We start from the raw sequence: 16631 nt of genomic DNA on the forward strand, positions 1-16631 counted from the left end.
AATATCATTTTTAAAATTTCAGTCTATTTAATTGTTTTAATTTTTTTAATAAAAAAATCAAATCGAACCGATCTACAAATTGAATTGAATAGTCACTTTCTAATAATTTGCTTCGATTATTTGATTTAACCAAAATTTAGCTCACCCTTAATAATTTGTAACAAAATTCAATATTTTCTTTAGTAAAATCAAGCAATAACAAATTAAAAAGAATTGAATATTCACTAATAATTGGTAAAAATAAAAGTCACATCATATGGACGTCATAATAGATAATTATTATGTTACTAATTGTGAACTTCAATTATTCTCTTATTTAATTTTGGGTGATGGATAATTTTAGTTGCCCAAATAAAAGAGAAGATAAATTGTGATATAATAAAGTTGGATGGACACTGCAGCCGGGTGGGCTCTATAGGCGGGCTTGGGTTGGGCTTGGGTTGGGGCTTGAATTTTGGGCATAAGACGCTAATGCACACATCAAGGGCGTCGTCACTCTCCGGTTTGTTGCTTCCCCGCCGTTCAACTCTCTGCTAAAGCTTGCTATCCTCGGAGCCGCTGACCGGCGGCGACACAGACTCATCTGTAAGAATTCTCTCTCCATGAGCCTATGTAGCCTTTATACATGCTAACGCGTGCTTGTTTCGAATTTATGGCCGCTCTGTTGTCCTCGGATTCAGCGGCTGCCACCTGTTTGACAAATTTCCGAAGAGAACATACTGTGAATGCAATATGTATGAGCCATTGAATTTTCTTTTTTTCTTTTTTTTTTTGAATTGAAGGATTTCCGCCCGCTTTTTTGATAAGTTTTTATGTGAAAAAATTGGTGTTTTCTTTTAAAGTAGAATGAAATTCACTCAATTGACTTTTATGCGCTACTGGAGATCTTCCTGATGCAGTAGTTGGGGGGCGGGGTCTCAGTTGTTACCTCTTGATTGAGGCAGTGAACACTTGTTTATATGTTTAAGCAAATCCCGTCGTGTTGGGTTTGTACCTTTTGTTTTAAGGCTTAAGGTTTAATTCTCGTCGATGACTGTTGGGCAGTACGTGATCATTGTGCAAGCACAGATATGTAAAGCATTCACCGGAAGATGATGATATATGGGTGAAGAAAGAAGATATTCCTCATTTGATAAGTATGTCAAAATGGAGAAAATGCTTCTATTCAGAATGCCATGCCATGCAAGTGCATTGTTATACATTGGGTTGGATATTGGATGGCGGAAAATTTTAGGAAATTCTGAATCCATATCAGGGGCTAAAGCTTTTCTTGTGCCCAAATATAATGTGCTTGAGAAAATATTCAATGCAATCATGTCATCATGCATAGTTAGTGTAACAATTCAAGTGAAATTGACCACTTGCAACCAAATAAATTATGTTGGATTTTTTTATTGATAAAATATTAGAGATGGTATTGCATTATAACTGAATAACCTAATTTGTATCAAACATGTTGTGATATAATTGCTCGGTTATAACATATCAACACAATAACGAGTTATAAAGGTTACACTGGATGTTTTCTCTTGCACAGGTCATAGTGTAGTTTATGTACCTGCAAGGAAGATTCGCGTAATGATTATTTATAGGTGCACTGAAAAATTCTGTCTGTGGATTCTGTAGGTTCAGCACCATAAAATTTTGAGATGGTTTTCTTTCAAGGTGCAAAACGTCCATTTGAGATTCTTTGCAGGAGGCTGAGTAGTCCAACATATTGTGGACACAGTTTTTCTAGTTGGGCAGCCCGAGGAATTTCAATTGCTGAAGTTCGAGAAATTAGAGACTCATCTGCTTCTAACTATGCCAAACCACATCATGCTATTAGAATGTTTCTGAGAAGATATACAGTTGAAGTTCCTCCTTCAGAACAGATGAGTCTTATAAAGCAGTTGAGGGAGAGAACTAGTGCTCCTATAAAAGAAGTGAAATCTGCCCTTATTGATTGCAGTTGGGACATTGGCAAGTCTAGCTGCTTTGTTTCCTTTAACAAAAGCCTTTTTTTCCCCTTTCCTATTGCCTTTTGATTTTTGACAACATAATAGTTCAATTCAGACGCTGCACAGAAGGACCTGCGGAAAAGAGGGATGGTTCTTGCATCTAAAAAGTCGTCTCGAACTGCAGCTGAGGGTTTACTTGCATTAGCACAGACTGAGAGCAAGGCTGCAGTCATTGAACTTAATTGCGAAACAGACTTTGTAGCAAGAAATGAAATATTTCAGTACCTGGTTAGTGTAAAATTATTTGTGTGCCAGTGTACATCTTTTCTTTCTCTAACTCTTGTTGTAACTCATGTGACCTGAGGAACACTTCTTTTATGTTGTTTACAGACAAATATGAAAGCTTTATAGATTTCCAAATACTGAAACCATTTTTTAAGTGACATGAACAAATGGAGACACATGGATATGTGTTTCAAAATTGTTTTGTAGGCGCGTATAATTTGCTTGTGGTCACTGTCATTTCTGTTTATACCCAGTCACTTTGGTTGCTGCATTTCATGTTTTGACATGCATTCTTACCTGTGTTGTTATTTTTCTTGTAGGCAATATCTTTAGCAAAGTTAGCTTTGGTGGCTGAAAATTCTTCTCATCAGGGCCCTTGGGCCTTCTCTGTTGGACCTGAATATTTGGAGGTGATAAATCTCTCTGGTCTCTTCTTTTATATCTTCATGGTCTTTGGTGCTAATTATTTCTGATTACTGAATCAAGAGAAAAAGTTATTCATGTGCCCTTTTGTACTCAATCCCTTGTTGGATGAACCATGGATCTTAAAGGATCTGCCTTGGCGGTTACCTTTGACAGCTTTCTTGCTAATAGTGTCTATAGCCAATGACTGAAAATTGCTGCATTTGGTTGGTACTTTTTTTTTATGCCCACTCCCTGTTCTTTTTGTGGAATTTGGTGTTGTGATTTTGAATTTATAGTGGTCCCTTTGGTTTTGATGCCAATGTTTATGTACATGGGTCATCCTTTAGTACCATGAAGCATGTCCATTAGTGGCAACAGCTTGATCACGAGACACAGGGACAGTCATAAGTTAATTTCATTTAAGTGATTTTGATTTATGTAACTGCATGTTGAAGTCCTTAGGGAACTAGGAAAATTGAGCATTGAATGACTCTACCAATGAATATGCATACTAATTTGTCATGCTTGAATTGAATTGAAGACCCTCTTTTGATTCCTTTGATTCTGTCAGGAACTGAAGATTAATCTTGACCATCCTAGATTAAGTGGAGAAAAAACTGTTCAAAATGCAATCACAGAAGTGGCTGCAATGATGGGAGAGAATGTCAAACTTAGAAGGGGTTTTGGCTTTTCTGCCTCTTCAGATGGCATCATTTCTACATATCTCCATTCTAGTCCTCAACCAGGTATTATAATTTTTAAGTATGCACTTTCTGTGGATGAAGATAGTTTTGTTTGCTTAGGTTATTTCTATATGCATGTTTGTGTACCTCCATCTATGGATGTAAATATATCTTGCGGTTTACAGGGTTTTAGAGGATCTGATTTAACAGTGAAATCTTACTTTGTTGATCTGAATGCAGGTTTGGGGCGTATTGCAGGAATTTTGTCTCTGGAAGTTGAGAATGGGAATACTTCTCTGGATTCTCTTCAGCGTGTTGGATCAGAACTAGCAATGCATGTAGTGGCAGCAAAGCCATTGTTTTTGGAAAAGGAGCTTGTGTCTTCTGATGCATTGGCAAATGAACGTGAAATTCTAAAGTCTCAGGTACTTCTTGTGGTGTGTGTTAGGCACTTCTTGTGGTGCTATTTAAGTGATATTTGTTTTGGCATTTACACCAGATTGAGTCTGGAGGCTGGATTTTGCATGATGACTATAGGATTAAATCATGTTTATTTTGGGAATGTGTAATAGGAGCACTACAAACAACAACGACAACAATATATCAAGCAATATTAGGAGCACTGAATCAATTTAGAAGTCTGTTTTTCTGGTTCCAACTAGGATTTACCTGAAGGAAGATTAATGAGTTCAACAAAGGAAATGAGATTCCATGGAGGACAGTAATTAATTTCCTAAATTATCTATATGTGTATTTCAATCAATTATAGGGGTTTTAAGTGTCAAGTATAGAAAACTAGTAACTAAAGATTGTTATCCTTCAGATTTTATTTTCATTGAGATCAGGGTTTATGAATATGCATTCATGCTTTTTATTTCATTTAGGGAGCACAAAGTTAATGAACTACTGGCTATCCTCTCCAGTTCATCAAAGAATTTTTGTTTGAAGTTAGAAGTTTTTGGAATTATTAGTTGCAGCTTTGTTGAAGTTCTTGTGGTAGGGTGCAGTATTTGATGATTTGATGATTATAGAAACAACTGAGTCCTGCAATCATGTCAATGACTCACATATGGGAGCTTTAAGTACATTCTTGTGTGGACAGTATGACAAGAATGTTAGGCATTTTCAAAGGAGCCTGAACTCTTAATTTAATCTCATTGATTAGGATGATTATGCCATGGAAATTGCCCATTGATTAGGATTATTATTCAAATAAGAGAAATTTAATGCTGTGGAGAACGCTCAATACTTCTACGGTAACTCCCAATATTTGTTAGCTTCATATTTTGAGTTTCTGTTGGTTTTCCTTGTCAGGCTGAAAGTACAGGGAAGTCTCAGATGGCTATAGAGAAAATGGTTGAAGGACGATTGCGAAAATATTTTGAGGAAGTAGTTCTCATGGAGCAAAAGTTTGTTGTAAATGATGCTGTAATTGTGAAGGTATGAAGGTAGCCTTATGTTAGTTGTAGATCTTTTGAAGTTCTATATATTCTGGACCTCTGTCTTTATAATGTTGGAATACGATTATTTTAAATGTTAATACCTTTTTTGGCTGTTTCTTTGTTCTTTATTTCTTTTTTTTCCTTTGTGCTTTACTTTGTCCCATACCTACCCCTGCTGCCCCTTGGAAAATTTGTTTGTAAAATATGATGGTCATGCTATTTAATTTCTCTTTTATATATTGCTATTCTAAGTAGGCATGCACTGTATGTGAAGATGCTGCCTACTACCTTGCATTTTCCCTGGAAAGATCATACTATAGATCTTATGACTTGTTGATTGTTATTCTATAATGAGGTTGCCTCCAATATTTGAGTCATACTATTAATTCTTTCTAAAAATGTTAAATTTCTTCAAGGATAATATATTGAATACCAATAACTAATACAACCTATTCAATTCACAAGGCGGATCTCTTTTGTGGCATTCTTTTCATATGTTTCACTTTATGGTAATTATTGCTGGCACCACATTATTAAGTTGAATCAATATTCATAACCCATATTACATGTATATTTTTACAAACTGTAGTTTTACAATGATGTTTTCCATTGACTCCAACAGACAGTATTGAATAATTTATCAAAGGAAGTGGGTTCACCTGTTAAGATTGGGAACTTTTGCAGGCTAGAAGTTGGAGAAGGAATTCAGAGGTAACATTGCAAACATATATGAATTTCCTTTCTTACTTTATTAGATGTTTGTGTTTTTTTGGTGCTCTAAACAGTGGTCAATTTACCGATTCTTAATCCTTTTCTCTCTCTTCTTTTTTTCTCCTTTTTTTTGGTTGCTTTAACTAAGCTGTTAGGTTGTGATCTGTAATCTTCCACAATTTCTTCTGGCATTTTCCTTGTAAGGAGTCAGATTACTGTAGTTGCAAAATTGTACGTTGCATGATGGTGTGAGTGGACATACTTATTGCAGATATGTCAAATATATGAACTTATAATCCCAATGAGCCATGTGTCCAACAACATTAGCAATTACAAGCCTTAATCCTGATGAACGATGTTTGAAAAAGACTAAATGTTCTCAACAAGATCGCTTTTATGTTTGAAATTTGGTTAAGTAATGTTCCAGGAACCTAAAACTCGCTTGTTCTTGTACTAGCTGCAAGTCATTTTGAAGCTTGGATATGTTATCCTTAAATAAAAATGGCTATTACTGAAAGTAGCCTTGAGTCTTACGCAATTGGTATTAAGCTAAATGAACCTGGATTTAGTTATGCAGAGAGGATTAACTATATCGCAGCATGACTAATACTGCTGTAGAATCATTCAGTATGTTCAGAATTTTTTTTAAGTGCACTTCTAGCACCAATATTATTACAATCTCATTTTCGGTTTTTAGTATGTCAAGCTGATAGAAATGAGTCTAGCAAGATATGTCAAGCTCTTCGACCCTGACCCCTTTATGTGCAACCTTGTCTTGAACATGGATTGGAGGCACAAACAGAACCAAGGTGCATTAACAGAAACAGAACAAAAGTGCACGACAATCAAGAATAATGTGAGCTAAACACAATTACCAAGAGTCAGATACAAAACTTCCTAAAACGAAATTTATGGCACATCGTGAATTGTTGACCACAATCTCACAAAAAGTCTAAGCTATTACCAAACACATGTTAAAGTAATTTTGGCACTACCTTACTATAGTGTTTTCTTGATTCCAAATATACAATTGATTTTGTCATATAAAGGTGTAGACTGTAGAGTAATATACGACAGTTCTAAAAATTTGGAATTAAGCTGACCGCACGTAGTTTGTGGTGGATTAGAGTTAAAAGTCTGAAGGCACAAAGTTTAATGAGGCAGAAGAAAAGATGTTACGGTCCGTAAGAATGAAGCAGGCAAATTTAAGTAGGTTTCTATAATGCGGTTACCTGTACACAGTGACTAAGATGTATTGTTTACTTGGTGCTTTAAAGGTACTACCATTCATTGTTTATTTATTTATTTTTTATATTTGATTTCCACCATAAAAGTAGAAGAACGCGTTCAGGTTCCCCATCTAACTGTCATGGTTAATAATCTGTGCTTGCAGGCCTCAAACATCTAACGAATCTGAACCTGTGGCTCAAGTTGCTTAATTTGGCTGATTGCTCCAAGATCCCAGGAAAATTCCAGGAAGAGAATTCCGTGGATGCAACTCCAGAATTTAGGGTCTTTTGTGCATTTACTTTCTTTATAGGCTGTTGAATTTAACATATCCACAGTAGATCCTGTAACATTTGCTGAAAGATTTTGATTTCATCTTTTGGTGTTTGACAGCAGGATGTGATTTTCTTTTCCAAATAGGCGCCAAGTGATCAAATGTTGCTTGTTTCCCTATTTTGACAATGCACATTTCAAGTTTAGAACCTAGAAGCCTTCTCCCTTGCAATGACTAAATGGAACGGAGTCAATAGTTGTAAAACTAAATGTTGAAAATGTGTTTATCTGGGATGGCTCCCAAGAAATTTGACGATGTATTTCTTCTACTCTTGAGGATTCATCTTCGTACAAGGATTCCGTGGCAACACATAACTAGTAGACTTTTAGGCCTTCATTTTTCTGTTCCATGCTTTTCTAGCACCCAGTAGTCTGCATAATCTGTGGACTTCCCTAGACATAATCTGTCTACTTAATACTATCTCTTTTAGTCATCTTCTTCTTTGGCCTCAAGGAGACATACTCTACACGGCAACACCCATGCTCCCTTTAGCAACATAAAGGTAAGATACCATTTCAGGTCTCTAGTTTTATCACTATGAGGTTAGGTCAAATATCTTCTTATGGACCCTTTTGAGTTCCATAGTCTAAACAGAGGTAAAACTGTGAACAGAAGCAGCACCAGGAATTAAAGCGGCTACAATTTCAGGTACTACAGTGCTGAGCAAGTTAACATCTAGTAGCCTTAGACTCTGGGTCTTTTGGCCCAATGTTTCTTGCTCTCTAATTTTGGGTTATATTCTATGCATAACTCATGTCAAATTCTGTTGAACTTATTCCCAGGTGTAACTGAGGTTCCTGCAAGGGGGGGGGGGGGGGGGGGGGGGGGGGGGGGGAGAAAGATAGAGATTCTCTACAAATGTTAAACTGAAGTACTCAGGTTTGTCCTAGGTCATCCATTCTCAGTAGAAAATGTCCTTTCTTACAGATAACATGCCAAATGAACTCTGCACATGATTTCACAATTGAGAAAGGGAGGGGGGAGGTACGGAGGGGGAGATAACATATATGTGAGCTCTTAGTGGAACTTGAGACTGGTCAAGACATTGTTGTTCACAGGGTCAGCCAAATGGTCCAGCAGATTCTGGAAAGGTCCTACTCCTGTCACCAGCCCCTGTACAAAGTAACCCAAGATGGCCAACATGGCCAACCTCCCATTCTTCACTTCTTTCAACTTCAAATCCTTCATGGCCTTCTCATCCTTCCCGAATCCCAGAGGGTTGAACAGTGGCCCTCCAGGGTACGCTGGGTCGCCTGAACCACCCAAAAACTTCTCCAGCCCCAGGAAGTATTGCTTCCCCATGGACCCTGGATTTGCCCAGTCCTGGAACCTCCTGTGCTCTGCAAATCCCATCAGTGCCATCTCCAGCACAAATAGCGTGTAAGGGTCTGCCCAGTAGTTGTAAGTCCCAGCTGGTGGGATCACACCGGTTTTGAACCATGGCAGGGCTGTTTCCGGTGGGATCAGGCCAAGCTTCCCAAGAATCTCAGGTGCAATGGCGCCTATAGCCCCCAACATGGCGTAGCGGCCATTGATGACCTCTCCGTAGGCCAGCCATCTTGGCTCGATGAAGCCTCCTGTTCCTTCTGGGTCTGAGAGGCCCAGAGGATCAAAACCATAGTCACCGGGCAAGCTGAATTGTCAAGAAAATATATCAGATTCTTGTTGCTTCATAAATGGCGGGGAAAGGGAAATATAATATGTTGTAGTTTCTACCTTCCATCCAAGTAGGAAAGGCTCTGCTTGGAGGCAAACCAGAGAGGTCTATCTGCTCCTTGCTGGAAATCAAATGCTCTTTTAGCCCCATAATTATAACACGTACATAAGAAGAATTACATGTGTAATATGTTTGATAAAATAATCTGATTTTCATATACCTCACCTAAGTAAGATTAAAAACTTAAGTTTGTTGTTATTGTTGTGAATGGATGTGGAATTCACCTCATTTAAAAACAATAATCATAAAGTTTTAATCCCATTAAATAGAGTCAGTTAAGAGAATTCTATATCTTTAATCATCATTTGTATTTATAGTCGTATTCTTTTCAAGATCATATATCTTATGTCATGTTTAAGAGTTTCCCACCAAGTTTCCTTTATTCTCTTTCTCTTTTGCTACAAATTTCACTCATTTAATGGAGAGAGAGAGATGCACCTTGACGGGGGGAGTAGAAGCAGCTCTAACAACAAAGGAGACCTTCCTAGAGTGGGAGTGAGTTGGCCTTCCTCCAAGAATCTGCCTGGCAGCCTCCACTGAAGAGGTGATGGAAGATGAAGAGGCCAGTGCTTGAGTTGCCATTGCTGGAACTTCTCCTCTGTTTGGCTGCTAACTGTCTTGACTGTGAAGAGGAAGAATGGTTCTAATATCTCTCCCCCTTGTGCAAACAATAAACACAAGGGCAAGTGCAGAAGCGCCAAGGCCAAGTTGTGCTGTGCCACAAGCTTTGTGGGCCACAAGGGAAGCCCTCTAGTTGTGGTGATTGTGGGACTTGCTCCATTTTCAGATCAGATTAGGATCTTGAGGTCCAATAAGAGTGCTCAAAATGGGGGAGGTTTTGGTCACATGGATAAGAGATTTTTCATTGCTTCCTTGGAAATAATCTTGGCTGCTGCTGCTGCTGCCTGCAGGTGCCACCTGGATGGACTCAGATTTCCCAAGTCCTTGAGAAATAATATAGAAATAATATTACTATTTTATTTCTTCCTTTTTTAAAAGTAAAATGAGTGAATCGGTCAGATTCATATTTTTTTTTTTTTTTGTACTTTCATGGTTTTTTTTTTTTTTGACAACTCAAATTTTTCATCATTTTAATTGTACCCTATGTGTTATTGAGTAATTTAATCCATATATTTTAATTTTTTTTTCTTGTGGCACTTCGAATTTTTTATTACTTAAATTACACCCATATTGCTATATTTTTTAATTAATTTAACTCTTATAATTTGATGTATGAAAAAAAATAAATATATTTTCTTTACACGTTAAAATATAGGAGTTAAATTGATTCAAAAAAATAAATATAAGTATATAATCGAAATAACAAAAAAATTAAATATTTACACACAAAAAAAGTCAAAATATAAGAGTTAAATTGAAGTCAAAATATAAATTTAAAAATATAATCAAAATAGTAAAAAGTAAAGTGGTAAAAAAAAACGTAAACATAAAGGTAAAATTATGAGTTTGGCCATTTTTAAACATAGAAAGCTCCTTTGTAAAATAAAGGTAAAATTAAAAATAAAAATAATTTTCCATAGATCTTTGAGAAAGCCAGAAATCTCCTATATTTGGATGCAAAATGGCAGATTGTATAAATTAAATTAAACCATTATAATTTACATATTTTCTTAATGTAAATTTATCCTAAATTAGGACACTGTGCGGTGATTAATTTTTAAATTTATTTTGGTTATTAAATAAAAAAGAATGAACTGAAAGGTAAATTTGAAGAGCTCTTTGATATGATTTTATTCTTCAATTCAATGGTATTTTAAAAGCATAAATTTCAAGCACAACATAGTCTGGAAATAACCGATCAGGCCTCGGCCCGCCAAGGGCCCAATTTGTCGGGCTTCTGGCCCAAGAAAAATTATATGTCAAGCATAATTCAATCCAGATAAGATCTAATCATCGAGCCTATAAGCCCAAAAGTCTGGGCTCGGGAGTCAAGATCCAAACTAAAGTATATACCAAGCCCACTGAACCTGGACAATATTTTCAACAAATGGGCCCGATAGGCCCAAAATGTTCAAACCAAAGTTTAACTGAGCCCAATACAGATCCAATCAGTAACAGTAAGGCTCAAAATATTTGGGCCTCCGGCCCAAACAAAAGTATCCACTAACCAGCAACCGCCACCATTGCGCCGCCAAAACAACGGAGGATCATCGCAGGCAGATGAGCAGAGAGCGGTTGATTGATCAATTGCTTTAAGTAAAATGATAATCCGATTGCTGAGGAGGGAGAAGAGGACTTTCCAAGCTGTGTTCGCCGGAATCAGAAGGAAGCACACGGTGGTGATGAGCTTTGGGGATGGAATCCAAGGAGCACTGGGATTGCGGATCTCAGTTGCCGGTATCGGCGGCGACGCCTACGAGCCCACTCCCGTCCCGGGCCTACCTCCCGACGTCACCGCCATCAGCTGCGGCCACTACCACTCCCTCGCCCTCACTTCTCAGGGCGAGCTCTGGTCTTGGGGCCGCAATCGCGAAGCTCAGCTCGGCCGCGCCCTCCTCTCTCCTAGGTCTTCTCTCTCACTCTCAATCCCTGTATCACTTATCGATCCACGGGTATCTCTTTTGCTTTAGTTAATTCCATGAACGTTTGGGAGTATGATTAGGTGAAGTTTGGTGTTGGTTTATACTTTTTCAATTGCTTGGCAAACTAGAATACAGATTGAGGAATGGTGATACTTCATCTTTGCTAAACTAGGAACAACTTCAGCAGTGGGAGGTTAGAGAGTTTTCTTGCATTGATCTCTGTTTCACCTTTAAGCATACTCCACTTTGGCGTTGGAATTTTACCGTACACAGGGAAAGTATTAATATTTGAAGTTAGCGAGTGACTGAAACTGGTAGGCTTCACTTAGGTTTTGAGAGGTCTTGTGAGTTCTAAAATCACTGAAGGGTTACATGATGTTATTTGAGCTGCATTCCCTTATTATGCGCAATCTTGTAGGCACTAGGCATATATATTTCAGGCTTGACAGTCTTCTTGTATGGCTTAGCAAGCTAGAAGATGAATCACTTCTTGCAGCTTCAATTATTACTTGTTAAGCTTCTGCATGGAAAAAGATTTTCCGCAACCCAGCTTCATCATTTTGATCTTGAGGAAATACACATAATATCAGACAAGCTGTTGACTTTTCATTGAACCGTAACTCAAAATGCCTTTTTTTATGTAGCGTTGGTTGATCCCCTCGTCTTACACTGGTGACTACCATATCTTCTCATTGCCCTGGATATTGCTATCTTGGCACCTTATTGCCTCTAAAAGCTTTTATGAGCTTTACTTTTTTTATTTGTCAGGCCTTGTTTCATCTTTGGAATGCATCTACTATTAGCAATGGCCTTCTCACTAGAGCTTTGAAATATTTCAAGTTCTCAATGGTATTGTTGCTCCACCCCCCGCCCCCCCAAAAAAAAAATATTAACTCTTTAAAAAACTGAATAAAATGTAAAATCTTGTCCACATTTGTTACTGTTAAATTATTGACAACTACCAATTCATTTAAAATCTTAAGCCATCAGAAAGAGAGTAATTTTTTCTTTCATATTGTTGTTTTCCTCTTAACAATTGCCTTATGAAAAGAAAGGAGGAGATAGAAGGAAGGGGGCACATACAAAACATAGTAGCTGTACGTGTTGTTGATGAATAGAAGTTCACATGAAAGGAAACCTATAAAGGAAAATATATATCATCATTAACTGCACCTTAACTAAGTTAAAGTTCTAACACCATCATCATATGAAAAAGTTTATTGAGATGGTAGTGAATGAAGATAATTGACATGTTTGTATTCTATCACATAGTTGATTTTGCGCATGAAGGAATTTATGTGTGTGTGTGTGTGTGTGTTTCTTCTTTTTCATTTCATGTGTCTAGTACCTGTTGAAATGAATCTCAGCTGTACTACATTAAGCAGTTACTATTTTATTTAGCTTTCTCACCAATTATAAGAAAAATAAAGCTTTCATACAGTTTGATTTTAGTCAGCTTCAGTTTGATGCTCCTTTGTTTTTATCTGTGCAATGATAGCGTGCCTCTCTCACAAAGTGATAGAACCCATAATTCTTTAATGTGCTATGGGATTTTGGCATGAAAATTGGAAAATGAGTAACAGAAGTTCATGTCTGATTTCTTTTCTTTGGTTTCTGCCAGAGAACAATGGAATGAACCCAAGAGAGTAGATGGATTGGATCAAGTTAGAGTCCAAGCTGCATTTGCATCTGGTGTCATTACTACAGCCATTGGAGATGATGGCTCGTTGTGGGTGTGGGGGAAGTCCAAGCGTGGACAGCTTGGTCTTGGAAAGGGAATCACTGAGGCTGTTTCGCCTTCCAGAGTTGAAGCACTTGCAGGGAGAAGAGATTGTTAAGGTGGTTCTCAAATCACGCTTAAGGTAGAAAAATGTAGTACTTACTGTTTGTACTTATGTTGCAGTTGATCTGTGATTAGGATGTTTCACCTAAATTTTGTGGCTGTATAGCACATTTAGGGTCATTTTCCCGTAAGATGGATGTATCTTATATTAATCTTTGTCTCACAGGTTTCACTTGGTTGGGGGCATGCTCTGGCACAAACTAAAGACGGAAAATTATTTGGATGGGGTTATTCAGCAGATGGTAGATTAGGACAGACGGGAAAACCGTTGGAGTCAAATAGTGATATGTCAAAAGCAACAGAATTCTCTAGTTCAACTCTAGAAGCTGCTGAAAAGTTGGTTTTGGAAGCAATTGAGAGGGAGAAAGACATGCCTATCATCTGGGAGCCCTCTTTAATTGAAGAACTGTGTGAGACTGAAGTTGTAGATGTGGCCTGTGGATTTGACCATTCACTAGTTCTTTGTTGTAAGTTCTAATTAAAAACGCATTAAGTTACATGACACGTGTATAGTTTCATTGAAGTGGATCTTGATGTTTTATTTCAGGTGATGGCACCCTCTTGAGCTGTGGGAGCAATGTATATGGCCAGTTGGGAAGAGCGAGTCAAGGTTTAGGAATGCTACCGGTTGACATAAGCACCCGCCCTGTTTCTATTGCATCAGGACTTGGTCATTCTCTGGCCATATGCCAGATTGCAAGCCCAGAGGGCACAGGAGATACCACCACAGGCATTGTTTCATGGGGCTGGAACCAGAGCTCTCAGCTGGGGAGGGAAGGCCCGGAGAACCTTCCCTTGTTGGTCGAGGACTTGACCGGGGAAACCCCCATTTCTGTATCAGGAGGCCGCGTACACTCCATCGCGTTGACAGCGAGAGGAGAAGCATGGGCTTGGGGCAGTGGTAAAAATGGGAGGCTTGGTTTAGGTAGTTCCATTGATGAAGCTGAACCAAAGTTGGTTGAATATTTGGAAGGTTATGAGGTTTTACAAGTTGCATCAGGTTTTGATCACAATCTTGTCCTGGTTGCTGGATGATACAGTTATGAGTCTGCTTGACAATCACACCGTATATTTCGCTGGCTATTCTATGGTGGATTTTACAAGTTGTCAGCACTGTCATATCCAATTGTGTTTCTCTCATCTTCTAGGTCATGGTAGAATTTGCAGTGATGGAGTAGTAGGTAGCCAGCCTGGTATAATCCTAACCCATCTTCAAGTATTGTACTGGATGTTGTTCTGGATAGCCCCTATCCTATCAACTTAATAGATGTGATATGACACTCCCAGAATTTAGATTGGAGTTTTTCTATGATTAATCCAAGAATTCTAATGGTAGTTACATTCAGATATGAGCCTCATTATTATGGGCTTTTTCTTTTCTTTATAGTTAGCAAATGAAATAAAACCAACATTTTTTTTTTTTTTACATAGAATGACCAATATGATTAATCATCATACATCAAGGAAAATATTAGCCAAAGTATTATTCTAATGTAATAATATTTCATCATGTGGAATTGGTTATACAAATTTTAGTTGTCAATTATTTTTATTTGTAATTACATTTTTTATAAGGTCTTTATAATTAATTTATTCAAAATGAATGTTATTGGATCTCATACGTTTTACGCTAACTCCCAGTTATCTAATCAAAACAATTCTTCTTTGTTATCCTAACTTGTTGCTAATTGTAGATAAAAATTTGTAAGCCAAAGATTTTTAACTAGAAATAAGAGTTAGGTCACTCCTTTATAATTGAAAATTCAAAAAATTAAATTGCCAAAACAATCATTTTACAAAATAAAAATATGATTATGTTGAACTCTTTTGTGTCACACTACACCTCTTTTTTTTTTACACTACATCTTATATTATTATACCGACTTCTTAGGATTACATCACATTACTTAAAGATTTCTTAAAATTCTATCCGTAACCTGTAGAATTATTCTTCACAGCCCACACCTCCATCAAATTCTTCAATAATTTTAAAATACCTTATTTTACCCCCATAGTCCACAACACACTCTCTTCTCCGACCACCCTTGATCGCGGACCCTCGTCTCGTGTATCTCTTTCTCTCTTGCACCACATACACACAAAAACACACACACATATATATATAGACATTATTGCTTGGTTGGCCATGGCGGCCGACCCACACACATACTCTCTCTCTCTGTGCGATGGTCACGAGGTGGGTCGGTAACCCACACACATACACTCTCTCTCTTTCTCTGTTCCCCGAATATACACACAGATATATATATATATACATACTCACACACACACATATATATATACACACGCATGGTCACGGTCATGGAACCCAGCGTTTCTCAACTGCCAGCAATCTAGAACTATTGAGTTCCCCGATTGCACCGGGAATGCATTTTTTTTATTATTTTAATTAAAATTTGTTTATTATAATAAATAAAAAATAAAATTAAAAAAATAATACAAATAAATAAATTCTTTTTAAATATCTGCATTTTAAGTAATTATAAATTAACTAATTTTAAATTTTAAATCATGGTGTTGAATTAGTTAATACTTAAGAAAATTTAAAATTAGTATTAATTATATACACACACAAACACATCTATATATATATATAATTAGTTAATTTATATACACACATGTTATAAGCATTTCGCGCATCACTTCTCATGGTCAGACTCAGTTCAATGGGCCGATCCAATCTCCCAAAGCCTAGAAGGTCCAGGCGATCTCGTCAAAGAAAGCCCGTACACTATCAAAATCCGAACCTCATAAAGCGAGCTCCTTGCGAACTTCTAATGAAACTTCTAGCAAGCTCTTAGCAATCGACTAACGAGCTCCCAGTAAAACCCTCAGTTCGTTGGACCATTCAGATCGCTGGCCTAAATCCTCTAGCTCACATAAATGACAAAGCTGCTGAGAAATCAAAGGTCGGGTCCATTTACTTTATCTACAACAGTCCATGCTCCTCGTAATGAGGATCTCACTCCCAATTTTGTACAAATGATAAATACTGTTTGTCCCCGGTTATATCATCTTTATATTTCTATATGTTATCCAAATTGTAAAAGCCCCTCATTATAAATAGGAATCAGAGATATCATGAGGGGTACAGGGAGAATAATCAGACACCGCCATTCTAAAAGAATAATCAGAGTGCAGTCGTAGAGTAGATATTGTTCTAGCCGAACCATGTGAAAATTGCTTGTGTGGACTCATATCTGAGATCTTTGTTTTCTTCTTCTTGGCATTTTGAACTCACCCACCGCAGCTCAAAACGAATCACGGTCGGCTGAAATTGAACGTCGACAACACCTATATAAAATTAATTAATTTATATACACACCTAATTATATACACACACAAACACACCTATATAAAATTAGTTAATTTATAATTACTTAAAATGCAGATATTTAAAAGGAATTTATTTATTTGTATTATTTTTTTAATTTTTTTTATTTTATTTTTTATTTATTATAATAAAAAAAATTAATTAAA

General features: G+C 37.1%; 3 protein-coding genes across 4 annotated transcripts; 2 read left to right on the forward strand and 1 right to left on the reverse strand.

The window, feature by feature from the left end:
* The first annotated feature begins 439 nt into the window (after positions 1 to 439).
* Positions 440 to 7088, forward strand: LOC127792147 (elongation factor Ts, mitochondrial). Of its 2 annotated transcripts, none has more exons than XM_052322538.1 (9): positions 440 to 585; positions 1627 to 1962; positions 2056 to 2228; positions 2546 to 2635; positions 3202 to 3376; positions 3554 to 3738; positions 4628 to 4753; positions 5378 to 5466; positions 6860 to 7088. In XM_052322538.1, exons 2-9 carry the CDS (start codon positions 1650 to 1652, stop codon positions 6903 to 6905), a joined length of 1197 nt encoding a protein of 398 aa, XP_052178498.1. In that variant the 5' UTR covers positions 440 to 585; positions 1627 to 1649; the 3' UTR covers positions 6906 to 7088. The 2 variants fall into 2 exon arrangements, with proteins under 2 accessions (XP_052178498.1, XP_052178499.1); XM_052322539.1 differs by lacking the exon at positions 6860 to 7088 and adding an exon at positions 5615 to 5802.
* An 800-nt stretch (positions 7089 to 7888) lies between these two features.
* Positions 7889 to 9412, reverse strand: LOC127792148 (chlorophyll a-b binding protein 8, chloroplastic). The gene is made up of 3 exons (XM_052322540.1): positions 9183 to 9412; positions 8744 to 8805; positions 7889 to 8660 (listed from the first exon to the last, which is right to left on the reverse strand). Exons 1-3 carry the CDS (start codon positions 9324 to 9326, stop codon positions 8045 to 8047), a joined length of 822 nt encoding a protein of 273 aa, XP_052178500.1. The 5' UTR covers positions 9327 to 9412; the 3' UTR covers positions 7889 to 8044.
* Positions 9413 to 10885: 1473 nt separating this feature from the next.
* Positions 10886 to 14497, forward strand: LOC127791430 (ultraviolet-B receptor UVR8). The gene is given in 4 exon segments (XM_052321304.1): positions 10886 to 11271; positions 12909 to 13149; positions 13297 to 13597; positions 13678 to 14497. Coding segments are annotated over 4 exon segments (1335 nt in total). The 5' UTR covers positions 10886 to 10966; the 3' UTR covers positions 14166 to 14497.
* The last annotated feature ends 2134 nt before the right edge of the window (positions 14498 to 16631 follow it).

Source organism: Diospyros lotus, chromosome 15, assembly GCF_014633365.1.
Source record: "Diospyros lotus cultivar Yz01 chromosome 15, ASM1463336v1, whole genome shotgun sequence".
Classification (NCBI taxonomy): Eukaryota; Viridiplantae; Streptophyta; class Magnoliopsida; order Ericales; family Ebenaceae; genus Diospyros; species Diospyros lotus.